The sequence below is a fragment of the Anolis sagrei genome, chromosome 3 (genome assembly GCF_037176765.1).
Source record: "Anolis sagrei isolate rAnoSag1 chromosome 3, rAnoSag1.mat, whole genome shotgun sequence".
In the NCBI taxonomy this organism is placed as follows: domain Eukaryota; kingdom Metazoa; phylum Chordata; class Lepidosauria; order Squamata; family Dactyloidae; genus Anolis; species Anolis sagrei.
In genome coordinates, this window is record NC_090023.1 from 40,288,343 (window position 1) to 40,314,708 (window position 26,366).

Genomic DNA, 26,366 nt, shown 5'->3' on the forward strand with positions numbered 1-26,366 from the left:
AAATGAATAAAAGGTTTTTATCTATTATTTAATACATTTCAGACATTGTGGCTACTGGCAAGATACACAATTACAGCCCCTTTCTATCTCTGTGGTCAGTAAATCAATATCATTTTTAAAAAAATATATCCAATGTTGGACTTCCTCTAATGGATAATTCAGTGGAAATGAGAGAGAGAGAGACCATCTCTTTTCTACCGCAAATCTCCACTAAATCAGATCTGGTGGCCTGGAACACATTCTAAGAGTTGTCGACTGGAAACCGCAAGTGCTGCAAGAGGACCCTCAGGAAGTTCTGTTGTTCTGCCCTTCAGCACCACATTGGATTTAGGACAGGTGTGCACAATCTGTGGCCCTCCAACTGTTTGGGCCCCCAACTCCCAGAATTCCTGTCCACTGAACAGACTGGCAAGAGCTTCTGGGAGTTGGGATCCCAAACACCTGGACAGCCACAGCTTCTGCAGGCCTGATTTAGAGCCTTATTGCCCTGATTTTGCTGAGGTGGGAATAAAATGTGAACAAAATGATGACAAGGCATTAAAATACAGTATCAAACATGGGTCGTGGTACACAAAGGATCAAAATTATAGTAATTGCTTCAGCAAATGGTTTATATAAGTGAGCTCCAACAATGTAAAGCATATATTTGGGAAGGAAGGGTGGTCAGGAGTTGGCTTCTCTTACCCTATCTTGAAATAGGAAACTGACTTCTTCAGAAACTATTGTACAAACAATCTGTTATAGCAGGCATGGGCAAACTTCGCCCCTCCAGGTGTTTTGGACTGCAATTCCCACAAATCCTAACAGCCAGCAGGCTGTTAGGAATTGTGGGAGTTGAAGTCCAAAACACCTGGAGAGTCAAAGTTTGCCCATGCCTGTGTTATAGGCTAATTTCTAAATACAGTAGGGAGAATGCAATCCACAAGTGAATGCTCAGTATGATATTGAAGTTTACCATTAAACTTCCGTAACAGAAAAAACATTAAATATTCCAGTTGTACAAAAAAGATAATATAAAAAGGACATGATTGAATTGAATAAGATACAAAAGCTAAAAGAATGAGTTCTCCATTATTGTCAAAGCTCTACCAAACATTATTTCAGCCATCATATTGCCTAATGTATGCTCATTATCCTCTATTCACCTAAAAAAGGAATATTAATAAACAAAGATTCTCTCCCCTGAAAAGAAAAAAAAAACTTGAGCCTAAATCCAACTGCTAATCCTAACTGGACTATAGCTATGGAACAAATTTAATTGAGTCTACTCTAGTTTAGGCTCTGAAAATAAATAGTTGTCATTTGAGGGCATCCAATCAAAACCAGGGCCTAAATCTATATAGGGATATTTTTCAAAACAAAGGAGTTATTGTCATGGTAGATAGAGTTTTAAGCCTCTTGGTAGATCAATTGCATAATCTCTGCTCATATGCATGTTGATTTGACATTCAGGAACTGACTCAATGGGTCTACTCCTGTTGAGACTAAAAACTAGTCATGGACCCGGTTACCATTTTATCAGTTCGTGCTTTTGTACCGTTTTGTTCATTTGGAAGGCACGAAACGGTACACCCCTCTCCAGTACAGAAGTATTAGTAAAACAAAAGGAAGGTGGGAACGGTAAACTTTTGGTTAGCTGATTTTTGGTGCTCCAAATGGAGTATGTGTGTGGCAAGCACGCCTAAAATGCCAGCGCCTGCCAGGGCCTGCAGCTAAGCACTAAGCACTATCCCTAAAACTGAAGAGAAGGGGAGCATGGGAAGCCCACCCATTGCCGCCAATGGGCCTAAAATATTCAAATTTTTTGGACCTTGGATGAGAAAGCCCATTTGGAAAGACACCTGTTTGTGGGAGAGGTGCTCAAAAACAAAAACGGGGCCTTATGAATGAAACAGACAGAAACAGATTGTGATTCTATACAAATGCACGAGACTACTAAAAACTGTATTTAGGCTAAAAACTAAGCTCAGCCAATGGGCTGATGTTTTGCAATAATGAAGAACAAAAGCTCTCTGGCTGTCAAGAACATGGAGTGTCATGAGGACTGGATCAATTTGCAGAATTGCAGCAAGGTGCCCTGGGAAGAAGATGCTGAAGTGAGACTGAGTTTACAAGAGGAGCCTCTTTCTTACCACATTTTACCTTCTTACCAAAGACCTACTGATGTACAACTTTAATAGGCTTGTTTTAGCCTATAACATATAGCAAAAATGAAGGTAGAGTCCACAATGGAAGCCAGTGTATTTCCTATTGTCCCGTCTGTCAGTTTATATTATTTGTTTTTATTTCAACTCTGGGACAGTACTCAAGTTCTCTAAGACAAGTAAAACACAATGAGAATAACAATACCTAGCTTAGCCCTGTAAAAATGTTCATACAATTTTTGATTTCCTTAAATAGTCCGGCGAATTCTTAAAAAAACTCCATCACTTCTCAATTTGTGAAGACCAAAGTGGTTGTGCTTCAGATAACATGAAACTGATAATAGGAAAAATATGCAGCTCTCTCTGCTTCGTGGGTTCTTGTTCTCTTTGCACTGTTTTTATAACACTTCTGGCCTCAGAGTGCTCGGCTGCTGACAGATTTTTTCAGCTGGTCCAACTTATTCTCTTTGAGAGCATCACGGATAGAACGGAAGAAGCCAAAATAGTGCTGGAAGTTATGTGTCATAAGCAGGACACCAGCTAACAACTCATTGGTCACGAGAAGGTGATGGATGTAGGCACAACTGTGATTTTGACAGCAGTAACAGGAACAGCCTTTCACCAAAGGACCAAAATTATCCTGGTACCTAAGAGGGAAAAGAAAAAGGGGGTAGATTGGACCTAATTAATTAATTAAACTTAATTTCATTGAAATAAAAGAAAACAAAATAAAGCAATACTCTAAGCTTACACCTTAGGCACAATGAGACAGCTAGTAATAACCAACTAGAAATCAATGTGAGGATGTAATTGAGAAGACATATCCATATTATTATTTATTTTCCTCATCATTACTGTCAACTACATTTATGGCTTTTTATAAAGAAAAAGAGGAAAAGCCTCTGCTCTAAAGGGTTTCCAAACCAGAAAAGCATTGGCATGTTTTACTATAAAACTGGGATGGGCAAATTGTGGCCCCCACGTCCCCACCTTAATGGCATTTAAGGCCATTCTAGTTCCCCATGGCTCCAGTAAGTGGGGTTTTTTTTCAGGCAATGTTTCCCCAAAACCACGAAAGCTCCCAAAAAATGTGAAAACATTTTTTCATTGTACTGCCACAAGCATCCTATTTCCAGCCCCTGGGCTTATACTCGGGTCAATAAGTTTTCCCAGTTTTTTGTACTAAAATTAGGTGCCTCAGCTAATATTCGGGTCGGCTTATACTCAAGTGTATATGGTACCTTTTTTCTTTCAAACATATTTCAAAATGAGTCATTTCTTGTGATCCACTGAGGATCACATTTTCAGATTTTTCATCTTCTTCCTTCTGAACATCTGTTTGTCCATTTTCTTGAATGACTGCAAAGAAGTAAAAAAAAAAGTGAAACAAATAAGAAGAATGGGTGTTGTCTCTTTCTTAACCACTTCAAGATGTGTCCTATGAACACAAACAGCAGCATTTGAAACATTTTCAATGATAACCATGGTCTAATGGAATTGAATAAAGTAATAATACTAAAAAGAAAAAAGAGGAACAAAATAATTTGAGCTTGAAGCTTGAACAGTTTACTTCTTGTTTGTTCTGCCTTGCCTTCCTTCACTCCAGCACTATAAAATCATTTCAGACTAAACTGAGTATAACAAACTGTAATGTTTTCCAAATTCCTCAGCTTTTTTTGGGGGGGGGGGGAGGAATTACAAAATCTGATTCATATTCCATGCTTGAACTGACACTCTGAAAAATGGATTTAAAATCAGAAAGACAAGACCAAAATTCTCCAACCTGGTGCCTTCCAGATATGTTGGAATAAATAGTCATCATCTATAAACAATGCACTGGAATAAAAGGGCACTAAATTGGAAACTACTAGTTTGGTTGTCAGAACAGTGATGTTTCTATGGATGAAAAGAAGTTTGAATTCCAAATATAATTTTTAGAAGATTAAAATATTTCTGAAGTCTTTGGGAGTATGGAAAAGACACAGAAGGCATGCAAAGTTTCTTCTTTTTTTACATATTCTGAAATTTAAAAAAAACTGATAAAAATAAATGGTATTTTCTATTTCCAGCAGAAGTTCCTTGGACATACTGAGAAGGACCCTAAAAGTTGCTTTATGAAAGAACAAAGGAGCAAAGTCTTTCCCTTTTTCACTTTAAAAGCTATATGACTTGTTAAGTTGTAAGCGAGGCTTTTGCAAAATGTGATAAAAGATATACTCATATCGTTCAAATTGCTGAAGCATGAAAATACTCATTCGTTAAGAAAGCTCTCCACTGGTCTCTTTTTGGTCTACATTTTCACACTTGTCCTGATTGTGAATGACAATATTTTAGTCCTGGTAGAAAATCTTTTGATGAAGAAGAAAAGATTCCTTCTAAACTTCCTTGTCAATCTAAGGAATAAGGCAAGGCATCACAAAAAAGTGGGTGGGTGGTAAAAATACAGCAAGATAACAGATAGATGTATTATTTGCATTATTATGTCTTTTAATGAGACAGTGAGGGCAAAAACAGCTTCTTAAATAAAGGTTAGCCACATTAATATGATTAACCATTTTTTGCTCAAAGTAAAATTCACAAAAAATCGCAAATACACTACATGTTATATTTGATAAATATGAATGGCTTTGACAATAATATCAAGCTGCATCTAGTGAAACACTACCATGTGTTTTCTGACAGACGAATTGACAACAAAAGGGATTAATATTGTAATTTATACACAAAAGTTAAAAGTCCCAGGAAATTTGCCTCATTCCCAGACCACTTGTGTACAGGACTACAGCCTATGAAACTGAAAATAAACATCCTAATGTTACATCATCCCAGTTTTCAGACAAGTAAGAAAAAAATACCTTCTGTTTCAGGATCGGGCTGATAGTTATAGTTAAAGGACAAGGCACAGCCTCGTTCCGTCACCTGGTAAGGAAAACAACTATCAAAAATATCCACTCCTCTCTCAACATACTCCAGCACCTCATCTGGCCTGCCAATTCCATGGATAAGCCTACAAGAGATAAGGGAGAAAGGCCATTTTGGTCAGAACTGTTAAAGTGACTGATTCATTCTGTCTTCCTTAACATTCCTAGAAAGTAGTTTTATTTTCCATTCTATTGATTGATTGATTGATTGATTTACTGTATTTGTATACTACTCTTCCCCAGGCAACCCAAGGGAGTCTATTGATGTCAACCTTAAATTTGGGCGGTCTATTGGTGCCAACCTTAAATTCTAGCTTGGCATTCCGAGGAAACTACTGTTACAACTTCAAAATTCAACAACCTCTAGCACTAATATACATACGCAATTAGAGGGGAACCTTATGTGCCTTCCCAAATTTAAGGCTGGCATCAATAGAGTGCATTAGCAAGATTAGGATTTAATAATACCCAGAACTAGTGCATTTCAATGGTCAAGTGGGGATTCAAACCCTGGTCTCCAGGGTCATAGTCCAACATGCAACCCATTATACTATGCTGACTCTCCTTATTTCTGTGCCAACTCTTAATCCAATCATTATAGTAATTGTAAGCCCGGATGCTCAAAATACTTATGGACAGGCACAACATTCACTATAAAATGGGAGCTAATTATACTTCTCCAAGAGAGTGCACAATAATGCACATACTTTGGGGACCTCTATAGTAGTCATGTAAAAAAAAAAAGAATGAATGGTACTGCAGTCATATTTCCCTCCGTGTCCTGTAGTTCACATGAGATTATTTCACCCAAAAGTAATTGCATTCAAAGGCTCTTCCCCCACAGTCAGCAACAGGACAACCCCTTGGGACTTGAAAATACAGCTGGGTTCAGCTATGCTTATTATACAATTACAATGGCAATGATATTGGGCTCTAAAAGATGGCAGCTGAAGCAACAGCAGTTTTTCTCTCCCAGTGGAATAATGTCTGTGCTGACAACTATATAAACTAATTTAGGTCAATAAATTTAGTAAATGACTGAAAACAAACACACTGCCATAGCAAATTGTCATTTTGGCAATGTGTTTTCTGACCATATTTAAATTCAGCTCCTAGAAAACATACAGCATATGTTGCATTATTTTTAAGCTTTCTGGGGAGACAATGCCATTTTGTTAGCAAAACAATTATACAAGCAATTAACATTTTAGTTCCTTAATGGTAATTCTTTCTGCAGCAATCAAGGTTATTCCTTACTAAAAACAAGTTGATGCCTGTCACTTTTGGACATGGATATTTTTGCTTTACAGTTACTGGCTTTCTTCATTTTAGGATGAGTGCAATGGGGAGAAGGGAGGAAATGACCAATATGGCTGCTGGCACACAGGCAACCCAAAACTGTTGACATCTCCATTCAGTTAGGCAGAAGAAAATGAAATTTTGTTTCTTTGGCCATGTCTGGAAGAACCATGGGTTTGTCAAGAATAAGACAGATGGATGAGACTCTCTCTCTCTCTCTCTCTCCGATGTCTGGTGGACTGCAAGAACATAATTTGTTTCATTTCAGCAAAGCATCTGACAAAGTTCTACTTTAAACTAGTCAAAAGTAAGCTAGATGATTTCACCAGACAGGTTCACAGTGGCTTCGGTCAAGAGTTGGTTAGACTCAAAATTATCTTTTCCAGTATGATACTACATCTACATTCAAGGCAGGTGGGACTCTGCCTGAGCAGCTGTCATGGAAGGCTGTGAAAATCAGTGGGCATTCTGCCATTCTTTAAAGGTAACATGACAGGTTAGTCTAGGTTTCATTTCAACATTCTCTTTCACTGCCAAGGTCTAAACATGGCTGAGCAACCTCCTTGATCTTCCTTCTTGGGAAAAGATGGGATACTGTGAACATGATTAATGGACTGTTGATTGACTGCATCCATGCTGTCTGCTTTGAAACTAGGCAGAGGGGGTGAATGAGTGTGGAGATGGGCTAGAGCCCTGCTACACAGCCTTCAAAGCAGTTTGTACTTCCATCCTGTTTATCTTGCTGGAGATCGACTACACTTCACAAAGCTAGATAGATGGGAGGGAAGGAATTAGACTCACCAACATGTGTTATTGTCCTGGGGAATCTCCAGGTCAACCCAAATACTTGTGCAATCCTGATAACAGCCTCACGGCAGTTTGTAAAAATATACAGCTTATATTGAATTAGTTGTCTGAGACCTGTGACACCACTGTGAATAGAGGGCATAATTCTTTCCTTCTCCCACATATCTTTCCAGACTGTCCAATGGGGGAGGTTGCATAAAAGAAAACGTACTTCTTTGCCACCATTGTATCTGCAAAGAGTTCGCTAGCAGAAATGACTCAAGTGATCAGAGGTCCTATAAGCTCTGTCTCACAAGAAGAAAATAGAGACCACTTGCCAACCTGTTTTAAAAGTTTTGCACAATGTTGTGTGTACACAATCATTTGACTCGGCACCGTAGTTGATACGGATCCAGTGGATGAAACTTTGGCCTTTGCCTGTCCTGTGTTTGTGGATACAGTTCAACCTAGATATATGTACAGGATCCTTGCCAAGATTAAAGCAACAATGTATGTACTGTAACCACTTCCTGGCTTTGAAAAACAGCCAGAAGGAGATTGGGCAGTTGGGGAACAGGAGTACTAAATGTCTTAGTATGGCATGGCAGACTTCCAACTTGCCTAAAAGGAGGAAAGGTGAGACCTTTATTTGAAAAGTCCTAGCAGAATATCACCTTTTTGAAGAATTACTGACCAATCATTCTTTCTTGGATAGGGTTGTGGAACGTGTGCTAGCCTCTCATAAGATTTTAATCCGCTTCAGATCCATTGAGACAGAGAACACTTTGGTGGATGATCTACACTGAGAACAGAATAAGGAGAGTTGTCCCTTTTGGTCTGCTGGACCCCTCAGTAACCTTCCATATAATCAACTATGTTATCTTTCTCTGCTGCCTCTCTGGGATGAAATTTGGGGAAAGTGTTCTACAGTGAACATGTTCTTCTTGGAGAGAAGGTGGCACTAGGAGATACCAGTGCTTTGGCTGCTGGAATTCTTCAGGACTAAGTCAGCCATGCAGTTTAATATGAGAATGAACCCACTGGGAGACGTTATCTGGAATTTTGTGATTCATTGTCACCAATATGCTAATGACACCTCAGTTTCTCCTTTCCATCTAAATTCAAGGAATCCAGTTCAGTCACAAACGAGTGCCTGCTGTTAATAATGGACTGGATTAGAGCAAACAACCTGAAGTGGGACTCAAACAAGATAGAGGGAACAGGGATCCAACCCTCCTGAGATGGGTTACACTCCACCTGAAATCTCAGGTTTGCACAATGGGGGCACTCCTAGATTCAAATATAAGCCTCTTTTGTCCGGGTTTTGCTGGATGCCAGGAGTGCATATGCACAGTTAGAACTAGTATGTCATCTAGGCCCATTCCTGGAATTTTCAGGTCTGACTATAGTGAAACCTGTCCCAGTTATATCCTGTCTGGATTACAATGACACACAAGTTGCAGGACTGTTTGAAAGCTTTCAGCAGCTCCAAAATTTTGTGGGCAGGTAGTTGGATGTGGGCTCATTATAAGGTACACTTAACTATGTTGTTGAATCAGTTTTTTGTATATCAATCAATTTGCAGACAGACTTCAAATCCTGATTATGATCTTTAAAGCCCTATGAAATGTGAATTTTTATCTCCCTATATAATCCTGTCTGAATTTTAAGATCTTCCAGAAACTGTTTTCTCTCAATACTGCCACCACCCCAGGCATCTTTGATGAGGAATATGAGAGGGAGAATTCTCAGTGGCTTATTTCAGACTGTCAAATTGTCTCCCATGGGAAGTTCAGCTGGCAATCTCTGCTCTTTTCTCACCAACATGCAATTGCTTTTTTTATTTGGACAGACCTTTGATGCTTAACTCACAAGTCAGAAGGATCTTATAATAGGATGTGCTGTGCTTTTATCTTTTTTTTACTATATTTTACATGTGATTTAAAATGTTTTAACCTTGTGCTTTTTAATATAGTTGTTTAATTGCTGTATCACCACTACACTTTGTTTCAATTTGTCATGCCAGGAGAAAGGTGAGACATTGATAAATGAATAAATAAATGTGTATCTCATGCTATTTTCTTTCCACAAATTTTTTTTTTTAATTTTCTAATTTTTTATTGGTTTATCACAATTATTACATACTATTGCATTTTATACATCATCCTCTTTAACATGTTGTTTTGTTGTTTTACTTTGACATTTCCTCCCCTTTTCTCTCTTTTTTCCCCCCCCCCTTTTTTTCACCTCAGTGCTCCCCTCCACCCGTCTCAAGCCACATTTCTTACATTTCATCTGTCCAAAATTTCATTTCTTCTTGTGACGGTAATTTTCCTTCCTTATTTTTTAGTCCATTTACCACAAATTTTCCCCATATAGCATCAAAATCACTTTGTTTCCATATACCTTTTTTAACCTTTAATATACATGTCAGTTTATCATTTAATGCTATTTTCCATGCTTCCTTATACCACTCCTCTATTCGTATATTCATTTCTTTTTTCCAATTCCTTGCTATGAGCAGTCTTGCTATAGTTAGTAAGTTTGTTATCGCTTCTTTATCCTCCTTTTTCAGTTGCTTATAGGTATATAATGATAATAAGGCTATACTAGGACTTTTGTCTATTTTCATATTCATTATAATTTCTATTTCTCTAAATACCTTCTCCCAAAAATTATTTACATATTTACATTGCCACCACATATGTATATATGTTCCTGGTTCTTTACACCCTCTCCAACAATTTATTGAATTGTTTTTATTCATATATGCTATTCTTACCGGTGTTAAGTACCACTTCCATATTAACTTGTAATAATTTTCTTTAACACGTATCGATAGGTTTTTTAAATGTCTTTGTCCCCATAACTGTTGCCACTCTATTTCACTTATTTTTATCCCTAAATCCTCTTCCCAAATCTCCTTAAGGGTACTCTTTTTTATTTTCACATCCTTCATTTCAATTAGTATCTTATAGATTTTGCTAATTATACCTCTCAAGTTTTCATGTTCTTCTACTGCCCTTCCCTTCTGTATTATTTGTTCGAATTGATTGAGTTGGCTTCCATTTCTATTATTTTTTTTCCAGTTTATTAACCATTGTTCTAGTTGTATACAATGAAACCATGATAATTTTATTTCTTTAAACTCTTCCAACATCCTTTCCCTCTTCATTTCCACCTTCATCCAATCCCCTATTCTATCTAAATTTATTTCCCTTACCTTTTTATCCATTGCTTTTTTAAAATTTTTTGGGAATTTCTTTTCCATCACTATTGGGGTTATGATTGATCCTTCCTTTATTAACCTCCCCTTGTATTTATTCCATACTTTCAGTATGTTGCTCAGCATTGGGTTTCTGATTTCCCTCAGTTCTTTTCTAGTAAGCTGTTTAAAAAATATATTCCAAGTTTCATCTTCCACTTTTCCTGAATCATTACTAAGCCAATCTATTCCCTCTTTTTTAACCATTCCTTCTATAACCAAATTTAATCTACTTGCTTCATAATATTTTTTTATATTAGGTAGTGCTAATCCACCCTCCTTTTGCGATCTATACCATAACTGTTTGTTTAGCCTGTTTCTTTTACTTCCATTGCAGTACTTATTAATCATTTGTTGCCATCTAGTTAGCTCTTCTTCTGTGATTTGAAGTGGTAACATTCTAAATATAAAATTTATTTTTGGAAGTATTTTCATTTTTACTAATGCTATTCTTCCAAACCAGGATAAATGTATACCTTCGTACTCTATTAACTTTTTCTGAACTTCTTTTCTTAAAGTTACTACATTTACTTCCTCTATCTCTTTTAAATCCTTAGTTATTATTACTCCCAAGTATTTTAATTTATTCTTAATTCTTATTCCCATTTTTCTCTGTTCTATAAATTTTTTTTCTTCTTCTCTTGTATAATTGAGTAGCATCATTTCTGACTTGTTCCAATTAACTTGTAAACCCGTTGCTTTCCCAAATATCTCCAAATGTTCTTTTATTCTATCTATTTTCTCCACTATATTTTCTATAAATAACAATGTATCGTCAGCGAATAAGCTCACCTTCTGTTTCTCCTTTTTTCCTAATCCTTCTAAATTTTTATCATTCCTTATATTATTAGCAAAAAGTTCTATCACCATAGCAAATAATATTGGGGACAAAGGGCACCCTTGTCTAGTTCCTCTAGTCACTTTTATTTCATTTGTCACTCCATCATTTATAGTTATCACTGCTGAGTTCTTTGAATAAAATTGTTTTAGTACTCCTTTTATTTTATTTCCCATTCCAAATTTATTCAATATTTCCCCTAGTGTCTCCCATTCCACACAATCGAACGCTTTAAAAATATCTAATGATAGTATCCCTGCTTTTCCCTTCCCCTCTTTAACCCAATGAATTTTATTTAGTGCTCTCCCTATCAAATTTGACATTTGTCTTCCTTTTATAAACCCACACTGATCTTCTTTTATGTACTTATACATACATTTATTCATTCTATTAGCTAATATCGCAGACAATATTTTTGCATCCTGGTTTATTAATGATATGGGCCTGTATGACCCTGTGTCTGTTAAGTCTTTGTCAGGTTTGGGTATTAATATTATTAATGATCTCCTCCATGAATCGGGTATTTTATCTCCCTTCATTATTCCATTATACAATTCCAATAATTTTGGGGTTAAAACTTCTCTAAAGCTTTTATAATATTCTGTCCCTAGACCATCCAGGCCTGGGGCTTTTCCTACTTTTAATTTATTAATGACTTCCTCTATTTCTTTTTTCTTAATGGGTTGATCCAATAGCTCTTTATCTTTCTCCTCCAGCTTACTCTCCCAATTTTCTTCCACGTATTTCCTAATTGCCTCTATGGGACATGCTTTAGTTTGATATAAGTTTTCATAAAATTCCTCAAATACTTTCAGTTTTTCTTTCATAGCTCTACATAATTTACCTGTTTTATCTTTTATCGTGTTTATCATTCCTTCCATTTTCTTTTTCTGTGTTGATTTAGCTAGGATCTTTGAATTCCTATCACTAAACTCAAAATATTCTCTCCTTAAATAAATTAAATTTTCTTGTACTTCGTCTATTTCCATTTTATCCAATTCCTCTTTTTTTGCTCTTAACCTAGCATAAATTCGTGTATCTCTCTTTATTACATATGCTTTTTCAATCTCTTCTATTTCTCTTTCTAGATTCCTTTTCCTTTCTTCTTGCCTTCTTTTTAAGTTAATTGTCTCTTTTATACATAACCCTCTGGTCACTGCTTTCAGTATTCTTTCCACAAATAATAATAATAATAATAATAATAATAATAATAATAATAAAACTGGGTGCAGTGCCTAAAGACCTTGGCCTGTACTTAAACACAATCGGCGCTGACAAAATTGCCAGCTGCAGAAGGCCACCTTACTGGGATCTACACGCATTATTCGCTGATACATCACACAGTCCTAGACACTTGGTAAGTGTCTGACGTGTGATCCAATTCAACAGCCAGCAGAGTGTCTGCTGTGGACTCATCTTGTTGTGTTTCAAATAATAATAATATAAATGTATTTGTACTCCACCCCATCTCCCAACAAGGAAACTCGGAGCGGCTTACAGACATAAACATAACAAATAAACAATCCAATTAATAACATATCCAATTACACAATCAAAATTAACACAAGACAGAACTGCACATAAGCTAAATCTTTAGGTGGTCAAATGTTCATTCCTATATTGCTCAAATGTAGGGATTCCCATATAGGTCTTTAAAAGTAGCAAAATGTGGAATGTTAGTAAGATCTGTCTAGTCTTGGTGCTGAAAATATATATCTCCCAAAAGAGCAATTTTTTTTAAAAAAACCCTTTTTTGGGGGAAAAAATCAACAAGATATGTTCATGTAGTAATTTTGAAAGTAGCTGTGCTAACAAAATCAACACTATTCTGCTAGTTAAAGTAGTGAGGGATATTTTAAGTGAAAATATTATTATTATTATTATTATTATTATTATTATTGGCATTTGTTAACCGCCACTCTCAGCCCGAAGGCGACTCGTGGCGGTGTACAGAACATAGAACAAAAAGACAACAGTTACAATAAATTCAGGGCTAAACATACATCATACTAACACACAATTAATTAAACTAACACTAAAAATCCGCTTCGTCTTGTTTGGGTCATAATCAGTCTCGTAATCCTAGTCCATTCCGGTGGTCATTCCAAAGCATAGCACTTAATTGAAGGCCTTTCCGAAGAGCCAGGTTTTCAGGCCCTTACGGAAGGCCATGAGGGAAGGCGCCTGTCTAATTTCAGCAGGGAGGGAGTTCCACAGCCGGGGGGCCACCACCGAGAAGGCCCGCTCTCTGGTCCCCGCCAAACGTGCCTGTGAGGCAGGCGGGACCGAGAGAAGGGCCTCCCCGGATGATCTCAAGGTCCTCGTGGGCTCGTAGGCCGAGATGCGGTACTCAAGGTATTTTGGGCCGGAACCGTTTAGGGCTTTGTAGGTTAGCACCAGCACCTTGAATTGGGCCCGGTAGCTGATCGGCAGCCAGTGGAGCTGGGACAGCAAGGGCGTTGTGCGCTCCCTGCGTCCCGCTCCGGTTAACAACATGGCTGCCGCGCGCTGGACTAGCTGAAGCTTCCGGGCCGTCTTCAAGGGCAGCCCCACGTAGAGAGCGTTGCAGTAGTCGAGGCGGGATGTGACCAAAGCGTGTACCACCGTGGCCAAGTCAGACTTCCCAAGATACGGGCGCAGCTGGCGCACGAGCCGAAGCTGTGCAAATGCTCCCCTGGTCACCGCTGAAACCTGGGGATCCAGGCTCAGCGATGAGTCCAGGGTCACACCCAAGCTGCGAACCTGCGCCTTCAAGGGGAGTGCGACCCCGTCCAGCACAGGCTGTAACCCTATACCCTGTTCGGCCTTGCGACTGACCAGGAGTACCTCTGTCTTGTCTGGATTTAATTTCAGTTTGTTCGCCCTCATCCAGACCGTCACAGCGGCCAGGCACCGGTTCAGGACTCCGACAGCCTCCTTAGTAGTAGGTGGGAAGGAGTGACAGAGTTGGACGTCATCTGCGTACAGGTGACACCGCACCCCGAAACTCCGGATGATCTCACCCAGCGGCTTCATGTAGATGTTAAACAGCATGGGGGACAGTATGGAGCCCTGAGGAACACCACAGGTCAAAGGCTGTGGTGTTGAACAGGAGTCTCCCATTAACACCTTCTGGGTGCGACCCTCCAGAAATGACTGGAGCCACCGCAAAGCGGTGCCCCCAAGGCCCATCTCTGCAAGGCGTCCCAGAAGAATACCGTGGTCGACGGTATCGAAGGCCGCTGATAATGCGGAAATAATGCAATTTCCACAAGCCAGGGGTCAGAAAAGAACCATGCACAAGCCACATGTGGCATTTTAGAGAAACCTTGCCCTCTGTGAACTTTCCACCTTGAAGAAATTAGTTTCTCTAAAATGGCAAACTGCATCCCTAGAAACCTCTAGGAAATGCAATGAACCATTTAAATGTAATGTCACCCACCAGTCTTGTTTTAAATCAGGACAAGCAGATTTTTAGAAAGTGAAAGTATTCCTGAAAATTCATTTTTCTGTCATAAAACATGCCTGAGAGAGAGAGCAAAATCTAAACTGAACTGTCACAAGGTGGGATTTGCTATTTTAGGAGCCTAGATTTCATGTTTGTGAGTGCAGTCTGCCAAGTTGCAAGGGAAAGTAAAAAAAGGCTCCTGGGTCCTTAAAGTTCACCTGATTTCAGGTGGAGTGTAACCCATCTCAGGAGAAGCTAGGTCCCTATTCCTTGATTTGTCTTTTGAGTGAGCAGAGCACCTCTGTCTTGTCTGAGTCAAAATTCTATTTGTTTGCTCTAATCCAGTCAATTATAAACAGCAGACACTTGTACATACTTAGTGGCTTTCATCTCTGCAAGGATCCTGTACATGTCACAAACCTCTGAATGTATATTATTATTGTTTTAAAATTGCTTATTTTATGATGTTTTATATTTATTACTGATGTATTTGGATTGTTGTTTACATGATTTTAATATGTTGTAAGCCGCTTTGGGTCCCGTGAGGGAGAAAAGCGGGATATAAATAAACCATGAAAATGAACAAAATCTTTCAGGAGAGTAAATAAAGAACAACACTCAAAAACTGGGGAATTCCAGACAGGAAACAATCAAGGCCAGCTAACACCTCCTAACAAAGGATTCCCCCAGGCAGTAAAAAGCCAGTCACTGAATCTGCAACGCCATTCAGTGCTAAAAAAGGTGGCCAATTGCTACATTAACACTTGCCTCAAACACACAAGCTTTCTTTTTCCCACCCTGGACTTTCCTCAGATATCTAAATCTCACTTGCCTAGTTTCCAACAGATCCCTCAACCTCTGAGGATGCCTGCCATAGATATGGGTGAAACGTCAAGAGAGAATGCTTCTGGAGCATGGCCATACAGCCTGGAAAATTCACAGCAACCCAGTGACTCCGGCCATGAAATCCTACGGCAACTCAAAATAATTTGAGCTTGAAGCTTAAACAGTTTACTTCTTGTTTGTTCTGCCTTGTTTTCCTTCACTCCAAATCAGCACTATAAAATTATTTTCAGACTAAATTGAGTATAATGCTAATCAAGTTGGCAAATTGCTACATTAACACTTGCCTCAAAGAGACAAGTGTTCTTTCTCCCACCCTGGACTTTCCTCAGATATATAAAGTCCTCTTGTCTCGTTTCTAACAGACCTCGCAACCTCTGAGGATGCCTGCTATAGATGCAGGCAAAACGTCAGGAGAGAATGCTTCCGGAACATGGCCATACAGCCCGGAAAACTCACAGCAACCGATTTCTTCTTCTTCTTCTTCTTCTTCTTCTTATTATTATTATTATTATTATTATTATTATTACATATCTTTAGGTTGACCTGTATCCAAAGTTACAGGACAAGCAAAGGCCAAAGTTTAATCCACTGGACCCATATCAACTACAGCATCCAAATTGGTGCAGAGTCTAATGATTGTGTACCTAAAACATTGTGCAAAACTTTTAAAGCAGGATGGCAAGTGGTCTCTATTTTTTTCTTGTAAGACAGAGCTTATAGGACCTCTGATCACTTGACAACAACAGGGTGGGAAAATGACTGAACCAAACAATCTTTTTCTGGTGATGCAATAATTCCACAGAGATGAACTGAAATCCTGTGACCTTTCCACTTATATCTTATGTTATTAAAATCCAATGTCCAATAGCAAACAATGCTATGCTGAATGATACGTAAAACAGCACTATTCTTGTTTATTTACAGAGTTCCCCAAGATAACTGTGTCGATTTTAGATCAAATTTATATTGATTCTAACCTTGGTTTTTCTTCTGGCAGCTCTGCTGTAACTGAGGACAAGAGTTGCAGCTTGGTTTCCTTGGTCATGGCATTTCCCTGAAAGCCATCCAAAAGAAAGCCAGCCACAGGTCTCTTGGCAGTCTCTTTTGCTGATCTCAGCCTCTCCTCCAATACATCCCCACCTTCAATAACTCCAATCATCAGGCTCCGCTGCAAGCCCTGGTTGAGAAGAAAGTTACAAAAGTAAGACAAATTGACCCTTTTGTCCAATGGTCTATTATGGGGGAGGGGGATTTTTGATATCATACAAAGAAAGAAAGAAACACAGTTAAAAAAGTATAAACTGGAAGACAGAAATTCTTCCTTCCCTGCCTTCATCTCACGAATAGTAATTGTATGGCTCCGAAATAAGAGCTTAAGTACACAAAAAGGGATAGTGAATTTAATACTATCACTCTCACTATGGCTGCTGCTTTTCAAGAGACAATACACTCAGTTCTGGCAGGTTCTTCAGGCTCTTGAGGTGTCAATAGTATGGTTGTTTTTCAACACAAAGGCTATCCTTATGTTGAGAACATAGATATAATTTTCAAATGGTAAGCAAATGTTCTTTCTGGAACACTGCTATGTCTTGAAAACTTCTCAATGTATAGAGAAATGTATGTCCTAATAGAAAGATCTGCAATTTGCATGTGTATTTTTTTCACCTCCTAGGGTTTAGCCCAGCTTCTGCCTACCTAGCAGTTTTGAAAACAGTAATGTGATTAGATAAATAGGTACTGCTTATGTGGGGAGGGGATTTAAGGCACCCATAAGGAAATGCCAGCAATTTGATCAAGCAGGAAGTTTACAAAGAAAGTGCTTCAGCAGGGAAAAGTGGAGTGACAGCACCCCCCATGGCCAGAACTGAGCACAGCTTCCAAGATGTCAAAAATGGGAAAGCCTACATATACTTCTATCTGTGTATAGTTGTCTGTCTTGTCAGTGTATAATGAAATTGAATGTTTGCCATATATGTGTTTTGTCGCCTGCTCTGAGTCCCCTTCGGGGTGAGAAGGATGGAATATAAATACTGTAATTAAAGAAATACATTTATTAATGGATTATAAATAAATACATTTATTAATGGATTCAAAATCTATGATTTCATCTAACCCCCCCCCCCCCCAGAAGTGACAATTGTTTTTTCTAGGTCCTCCAATATGATTCTATCCCAAATAGAATTTGCTTCCATCCCAAATATAGTCAGAATGTTGTTGTTGTTGTCACTTGCTTCCAAGTCATTTCTGAGTTATGGAGACCCTTAATGAATATAGCACAGTGTTTTTTGTAGCTGTGAATGTGTGACTTGCCCAAGGTCACCCAGTAGGTTTCCGTGGCTGAATTGTGAATTGAACCCTGGTCTCAAGAGTTGTAGTCCAACCTTCAAACTATTACACTTAACTGGATCTCAAAATTTAGGGTTCACAATTACTCAGTTTTGGGTATTCTGGAACATATCCCCTGTGGATACTGGAGTTATAGTGTAAAAAATCTAAATGAAATGAAAATAGATACTATTCCTGACACAGAAACTAGTCTTCATGCATAAAAATGAAAAGCAGCACTTGTTTCCTGATTCTTTTAGCAAAGAGGCCAGCCAGTTGATGCTGTGCAGAGCATTATGTCAATGAGATTTAAAATAATCTGTAATGGATTCTAAAATCAAATGAATGAAACAAGGTGTGAAGTTTTACTTTTTGTCATATGCAGATCAAGAGTGAAGATTGTAGAAGAGAAGGATATAAGCATACCTCAATGGAGGACATTTGTTTTGCTCGAGAGATGAATAAAGGGCTTCAAAACTGCCCAAGCTGTCATGCTGACTGATTGCTCATTCCAAGCATACTGTCAGCCAGGTTTTGGGAGACTGCAAGGCTTAACAAAAAAACAGGAGTGAATAATTACTGTTGTAGCTCAAATTGATTTAGCTCTTACTGGCAATTCCTCTTGCAGTTGCAGACACTCATCCAAAAAGGACAGAGAGCGATCTACAGACTTCTTGGCTCTCTTCTTGGAGATTTCTCCAGCAATAGTGTCTCCATCTGAGAGACACTGGAACCAGTCGGGCTGGATAACCTGCTGGATGGCCATGAATTTTGATGCCGTCATTTCTATCCGACCTCCACATCCCCATATCGAAACTATCTGGTGGAAGACAAAGAAACACAGAATTAAATGGAGAGCAAGTTGATTTTATACACAAACACTGATGGTGGATTAATACATTTTAATGTTTTAACTTTAACTTTTCTATTTATACTTTCATAAATGTCTATGTTGTTTTGTGTTGTTTTGAATGTTTTAGCTGCCTTGAGTCCTATTACTGAGATCAAGGCAAGATATAAGTTAATAAAACAAATACAGGGTTAGTCAAAATGCATAGGCCAATAAGCCATTCAATTGAATGGCTTATTGGCCTATGCATTTTGACTAACCCTGTATATGGTTATCTCCATGTCCTTCACTGCATTCTAACTGGCTAAGCATTAAGACTATGCCTTTCTGCTTCCAACACACACCAGGGATCCTTTGTGTCTCTCCTTTATTTTGAAAGCACTGTGAACATCTGCCCTATCCTCCTTGTTTTCTGTTGCTTCCTCCTTCAATGCAAAAACTAAGAACATCCACTTTAGTTTTCCTACTTTTTTCTAACCTTTCCGCTTTCTTCCCATCTCACATGATGAACTAATTGAATGTGGAAATTGCTCCTTCAATGTCATAAGGTCTCTGCTTCCCCTGTGCTCTTGCCCAGTATACTTGGAACGGACTCCCAAAATGGCTATAGAAAGTCACCTCTTTTTCTGAAATGTCTATTTCAAAACAAAATTATCAAACAATTCCCCTTGCCATACTATATACTGAGCCTGTAACTATATCTCAGGATCTGTAACTAAAACGGCTGCCTTGTCGTCTTCTTTCCCCACTACAACATCTAGACTCTAAGCTCCCTGGGCCATTATCTGATTGCTTGTGCTTTATGAACTATCATGCACCGTTGGTACTAGACCAATAAACCAGCTAGATGAGGCACTGAACCACAGATATTCTTCTGTCTCAATTTTTATGTTATCATAAACTACTGTTGAAACACCACCCCTCACTAAAAAACATGTATAAATCTGAAAGCTTGAGTTCTTAGTGCTGAGATGATTCAGAGCTTATGACAGCTCAAAGCCACCTGCTGATAATTAAATGCAGTGACTGCAGTCAGGGAGCTTTACTGAGTAAGACTTTAAAGCTTTAGCAACAGTTTCTGATTCTACAGTGGTCCACACTCTTGTTATATTCCAAATAGACTACTGCAACGTTGAGGAGGAATGCACTGCTGGTGGCGGTGGCTCTGAAGCCGCTCGGTGTGAGGAGGTGGCGGGGAGAAGGAGCTTCTCATAAAGTAAGTCCTTTACATGTGCCTACTGGCTTCTTCTAGTTTGGGGGGGGGTAAGGATTTGACAAACAACACAAGTTTGAGCATTATGAGCCTCCCCCAAACAGAAAAGGCACAGAGTGTGCTTGTCAGAAGCAGGAAACTTCCCCCTACAAGCAGTGCACTTTTTAGAAAGTGCTACAGACATACTGGCCTGAGAATGGTCAACACAGTCCTAGGTCGAGGCAGGCAGCAAGCAAGGAGGGTCAAACAGTCCAAAATCAAAGTCCAAAATCCAAGTTGAGGTAAATCCAAAGAGTAGTCAAACAAACCGAGTCAAAAGCAGAATATAGGAATGGAATAGAGACAGGGTTCCTAACGCTGCTGCTTGCACAGGCAGAAAAAAGAACTGGTGCTACTGCCCCACCTGTGTCCTATATGTACTATAGGGAGGATGGGTGGGGCCCTATCCTTAAAGGTATAGAGAGCTTGTTATAGGGTCCGAGCTGCTACGCATGTGCGAGAATTGCTACCATATGTGCAATTTCACAGAGACCACGAAGTAGAAACTACAACTCCTAAGATTCCATAGCATTCAGCCATGGCAGTCTGAGAGACTGGTGATATGATACGGCTTCTCCCTTGCGAATGAATGAGCAAGAGTGCTACAGCTGCCACCTTGAAGGTGGAAGCAGGTAGTTGGTGGCAAAAAGCTTCCAATTTTGGATTTTTTAGATGAGCGATTCTCATCCTATGTTAAACTTTATGTTTACAGTATCTCTTTCCCCAAATCTGAGATTCGAGGCAGGTTAAAAATTAAAATGAATACAGTACAGTTAAAGAGATCCAAAACATCAACATTAAAATATAATTAAACTACTGACAATACTAAAACAAAAACACACACTGAAGAAGCATACAGTTTCAAAAGCATTCCCATATGGAGCCGCGAATAATCCAAATAGGTGCTCGCTTCGGCAGCACATATACTAAAATTGGAATGAGTAATCCAAATAGGATGTAACATAGGGATGTATCACAGTGATCAGATCAGGGTACATTGTGTTCTCTAACATTTATATATTTAGAAGTTTTCAGTAGTAAAGCAGAAAAATGAAACTCTGGCTCCAAGGCCTTATTTGCCCAAGGAAGAGTCTACTGACACCCCTTAATCACCCCCTGGAGATTTTTTCCCCAGTTCACTCAGTTCAGATAGATAAGCTGTGATTTTTTAAAAAGCAGTGGGGCTGAAGTTGAGAAATGAATTATTATTATTATCATCATCTTCTTCTTCTAAACCAACACAATCTTTTTCAAGATTATTGTCTGTGCAGAGGTTCAGACTCCAGATCCTCTAGATGGCACTATAGGTCTGTATAAGGGTACATGGATTTATTGAAACAATTAATTACTGTTCTATAAACCTGTTTCTGCAGCCACTGTTCGCTAAAAGTACTAGAAAGACAAAATGCAGCTAGCAGTCTTATTATGTTTCTCCCTCTTTGCAAACAGAAATGTCAGGAAGTTCTTGCCACCACTATACCTTGTTGCTGTTGTAGCCAGGCGGGGAGCAGGTAACTGGGTCATGAAGAGAGCAGTACAGTACCGACTCCGGCATGCCTGAAAAGAACAGTTTTCAGTGTTTTAATATGCATATTAAGAAGACTGCAGTAGCAAGTTTGTAATACATAAATTATGGCAACAGAAAGCAAAGATAATTGATCTTTTCTTCACAGGCTGTATTCATTCACTCAGCTATGTTGGCCTCCCAAGAGAAGACACACAGAGAGAGACCATGAAAAAAGGCTATATTTTATAAATTCATGTGCCCCCTGTAGCCTTTGGATTTTTATTTTTATTAAAGGTGTTGCATTCAACACAGTGCTCAAAAGAATGACAGCTGACTTGCTTGCCATCTACATAAATACTCTAGGGGCATCTGACACTTGGCAGGTTAGTCTTGGTAATGAAACTGCTATAGACAAGAGCTTTAAAGGATAACATAACAAAGCAAGCAGCAAGCAGAGGTTGACAGTCTGAGCAGTATTTCACACGATAGGCAATTTTAAAAGCAGCCATTATCTTTCAGGCTTCATCCTTTATTGCCTTCGGCAAAATTCACTATAACTTTTGAGAAAGAATAAGAAAGTGCCTTTTGGATAAAGCTTTTTAAAAAATTAGCAGAATTAACCATCTCTGTAAACTTGCAGTTCTGTGAATTTTTGGTGCCTAAGTTGTTCAGATACATAAAATGCTAACTCATTTTTTCCTGCCAAATGGAGGATGCAGAGGAAATAAGAGTTGTGTAAAAAGACCCGCCACACTTGTATTTTTAATGTGGCCTGAAGTTCACAGATTTAAAATTTGTACAGCATCTAACAATTTAAATATTTTCTATGACTGTCATAAGCTGAATTAGTCTCCCTATGTACGTATGTATGTAGGCCTATTCTGCCTACGACAGTACACATATACAAAAAAGGAATAGTATGCACACAATAGTAAGCTTAACTACTTGATCCTACAAGAAAGATACCCCAAATGTATCTTTTTTATTTCCAGGGAAACAGTTCTTCAGGGACAATCTGCTGGGGGCCATTTGTTGGCAGTAGATAGCTCTAAAACTAGTGCTGGGTGGCACCAGAGCCAAAAGCAGACAAATCAACACTTTTCTTTCTCTCTCCCATGTAATGGGTTTATAGGGAACAGACAGATTACATGTATGGCTCCTGAACACATTACATACAGAGGACTTTTGAAATTAGTATAAGAGACACATAAGATCACATTCAAGAGCTGCAGGTTGACAACATTAACTTTAAAAAGCATAATACTAGAAGCTCAGAGCCTCCCTGCAATAAAACATAAAATATGATGCTAGCGTTTGCATTAATTGAGGAAAAAATAGTCAGAGTCATGGTGGTGCAGTACAGAATGATGCCTTATTATGATTGTTAATTATGCTCTCACAAAATACATTCAAAATTACTTCAAAAATACAGTATTTAACACCATAAGAAATACTTCTAGATTACATATTACACTTCAAATAGTTTTACCTATGAACTTCGCAGCTCCTTCTTTATATTCTGCCAAGACTTCATGAAGATCTGCCCTGTACCCAAGCACAGAGACATATTACACAAATAATGATAATTAATATACTTGAGAGAAAAGTAGCAAAATAAATGTATAATTTCTACACTTTTTTCTAAAACAAGTATGTTTTAGGAAAATGATGCACTTAGGGGAATCAACTGCATACAGTGTGACAGCTGCTTATTAACTAAACTCATAGCGGCTTTAACTACTGAGCAAGTCTGCAAATGCAGGATTGCTGTTTTCTCTTTTTTTCGAAGTAGCTGAAAGGGCATGCTGCAAAATATCCGGGCATCCTCTGGGCAACATCCTTGCAGACAGCCAATTCTCTCACACCAGAAGCGACTTGCAGTTTGTCAAGTTGCTCCTGACACACACACACACACACACAAAGCAATAAAGCGTAAGCGGGCAGTACCCCTGAATATCTGTTTTACAGCCTGCCCTTGTCTTTATGAGTACAATTTAATACGCTGTTTTGTCTGCAAAGGCCTAAATTGTACATTTCAACAGGTGAAAACTGCACTCACAATGTTGAAAGTGAAAGCTGAGCGACTACAGGAACACCTTTAACCATTTGAAGAGTGTCATGGGTCAGATGTGGTGCAGATCCCATTCTGGTATAAAGCAGACAACCTGGAATGTCCATGGACTGAACTCCTTTACGGCCAAGGTTGGTCAATGTACCAAGACGACAGCCATCAACTATTTTGGAGAGACTGAATTTCATCTTAAAAATACCTGAAAAAGAATAGTGATAAATCCATTCAAAAAGCCTTTTGTTATCATGCAATGACTGTAACTATGCATTTTCTACAATATCAGCTTGGAAAATTCTTCAGTCATCTAATTCCTTCTCAGTGGACAACTTTCAAGGCCCAAATTTTATTTACCATGAAACATAGAATTTCATCCTATTTATTTATTTTTTTGTCAAATCCACGGTACTGGACCAGAGCCTAGCTCATCACATCTCAAGGCACATAAGACATGTCTTCTTTGCTCATTGTACTCTCGGCATTTAACCACCAGACTGGGCCCTTTGACTACAGTATCGCGTTTGATATAAATTTTTGTTTTATATTTTGTGGCTGAGTGCTATCTTTATGTTTTATGCTCAGTCGTTTCCAACTCTTCGTGACCTCATAGACCAGCCCATGCCAGACCTCCATGTTGGCCATTGCAACCCCCAGGTATGAAGATATTACTTGATCCTACAAGTAGTAATCTCTTCATACCTCAAATGTATCTTGTTTATTTCAAGGGACAGTTCTTTGGGGACAATCTGCTGGGGGCCATTTGCTGGCAGGAGACAGCTCTAAAACTAATGCTGGGTGGCACCAGAGCCAAAAGCAGACGAATCAACCCTTTTTTTCCTCTTTCCCTTGCAATGGGTTTATGGAGGACACTCTAACTACACAGACATCTATAAATAAAATGTCAATACACAAATGTCCTATATGCTATAAACTTCAGCAAAAATACCTATTGGAATAATGAGGAAAATACCAAACTAACTTTTATAGTACACAAGCGTGGGAAACAAACACATAGGGAGCCATTCATTCAGCAAGTGAAAGTATGTTATTGTGTTAAATTGTTTATATAAGGATTATCATATTGTAATTATGATTATTATTAATTTATTATTATTATTATTGTTATTGTTATTATTTACTTCATTTATATAACGCTTTTCTCAGCCCTTGGGCGACTCAAAGCGGTTAACAATAACAAAATTCAATGCTCAACATCATAAAAACAGTTTAAAAAAACAATTAAAACAATGACATAATAAACCATCAATTAAAAATAACGATAACATCTCATTAACGTCTCATAGGTAGAATCAAGATCCAATCTCATAATCCGTTGTTCCATATTCCTTCAATACACTGCCTATTCAAATTCCTGCTCGAATAACCAGGTCTTCACTTTCCTCTAAAATGCTAATAGGGAGGGGGGCGATCTAATTTCTGTAGGAAGGGTATTCCACAGCTGAGGGGGCACCACTGGGAAGGCCCTGAGTGCTGGTTAGCGTATCTATTATTTTGTCCTCTTTAAATTTAGTATATAAAGCCTCAGAAGATATTATTTCAAACGAATGAAGAAACCTTGAAAGAAACCTGAAGAAGGGATTGCTGTTGTTCATTCGTTCAGTCATCTCCGACTCTTCGTGACCTCATGGACCAGCCCACGCCAGAGCTCCCTGTCGGCTGTCACCACCCCCAGCTCCTTCAAGGTCAGTCCAGTCATTTCAAGGATGCCATCCATCGATCTTGCCCTTGGTCGGCCCCTCTTCCTTTTACCTTCCACTTTCCCCAGCATAATTGTCTTCTCTAGGCTTTGCTGTCTCCTCATGATGTGGCCAAAGTACTTCAACTTTATCTCTAGTATCCTTCCCTCCAACGAGCAGTCGGGCATTATTTCCTGGAGGATGGACTGGTTGGATCTTCTCGCAGTCCAAGGCACTCTCAGAACTTTCCTCCAACACCACAGCTCAAAAGCATCGGTCTTCCTCCGCTCAGCCTTCCCTAAGGTCCAGCTCTCACATCTGTAGGTTACTACAGGGAAGAAGGGTTACTTTTCCTGAAATAAGGACTATAAACCCCTGGGAACTTTGCTGTATTCCTAAGACTTTTTATCACATCTTTAATTCCAATGGGACAATATTGGATATGTTGAAGTTTGTCCGCATGACCTTTGGAAGATCCGAGTAATTATTTTGGGGGAAAACGAATATTATGTTTGTTACACTTTTGTAAATAGTCCCTATGTGTTTGTTTATAGGGAACAGACAGATTACATTTACAGCTCCTGAACTCATTATGTACAGAGGGCTTTTGGAATTAGAATAAGAGACATATTGAGATCACATTCAAGAGCTGCAAATTGACAACATTTACATTAACAACATTCAGATCTGTGGCTTCCCAGAGTGAGCCTATCCACTGTATTTTCTAGAGAGTCGTTTCTTCCCATGATACGTTAATGCCTTTAAGTCATTTTTGACTTACGATGACCCTAAGGAAGGCATGGGCCAACTTGGGCCCTCCAGGTGTTTTGGATTTCAACTCCCACAATTCCTCACAGCCTCAGGCCCCTTCCTTTTCCCCCTCAGCCGCTTAAGCGGAAAAGGAAAGGGCCTGAGGCTGTGAGGAATTGTGGGAGTTGATGTCCAAAACACCTGGAGGGCCCAAGTTGGCCCATGCCTGCACTACATACACGTTTCCCACGCATTCCCATTGCTTTCTTACTGTCCTCCCGCTTCCGTCTTGAGGAATCACTCCTTTCTCTCCCTCCCAGCCTCTAAGCCAATCAGAGCTCTAGTCGTCATCACTCGTCGACGGAGAAGCGACGCAGGAACGCCCGGGGAC

General features: G+C 38.9%; 1 protein-coding gene across 1 annotated transcript; it reads right to left on the minus strand.

Annotated features, from left to right (window-relative positions):
• Positions 1–26,297, minus strand: QTRT2 (queuine tRNA-ribosyltransferase accessory subunit 2). Its single transcript, XM_060770777.2, has 9 exons — positions 26,247–26,297; positions 23,520–23,730; positions 22,950–23,005; positions 21,434–21,510; positions 18,462–18,671; positions 16,504–16,703; positions 5,000–5,151; positions 3,386–3,503; positions 1–2,791 (listed from the first exon to the last, which is right to left on the minus strand). Exons 2-9 carry the CDS (start codon positions 23,717–23,719, stop codon positions 2,560–2,562), a joined length of 1,245 nt encoding a protein of 414 aa, XP_060626760.2. The 5' UTR covers positions 23,720–23,730; positions 26,247–26,297; the 3' UTR covers positions 1–2,559.
• Positions 26,298–26,366: the final 69 nt, after the last annotated feature.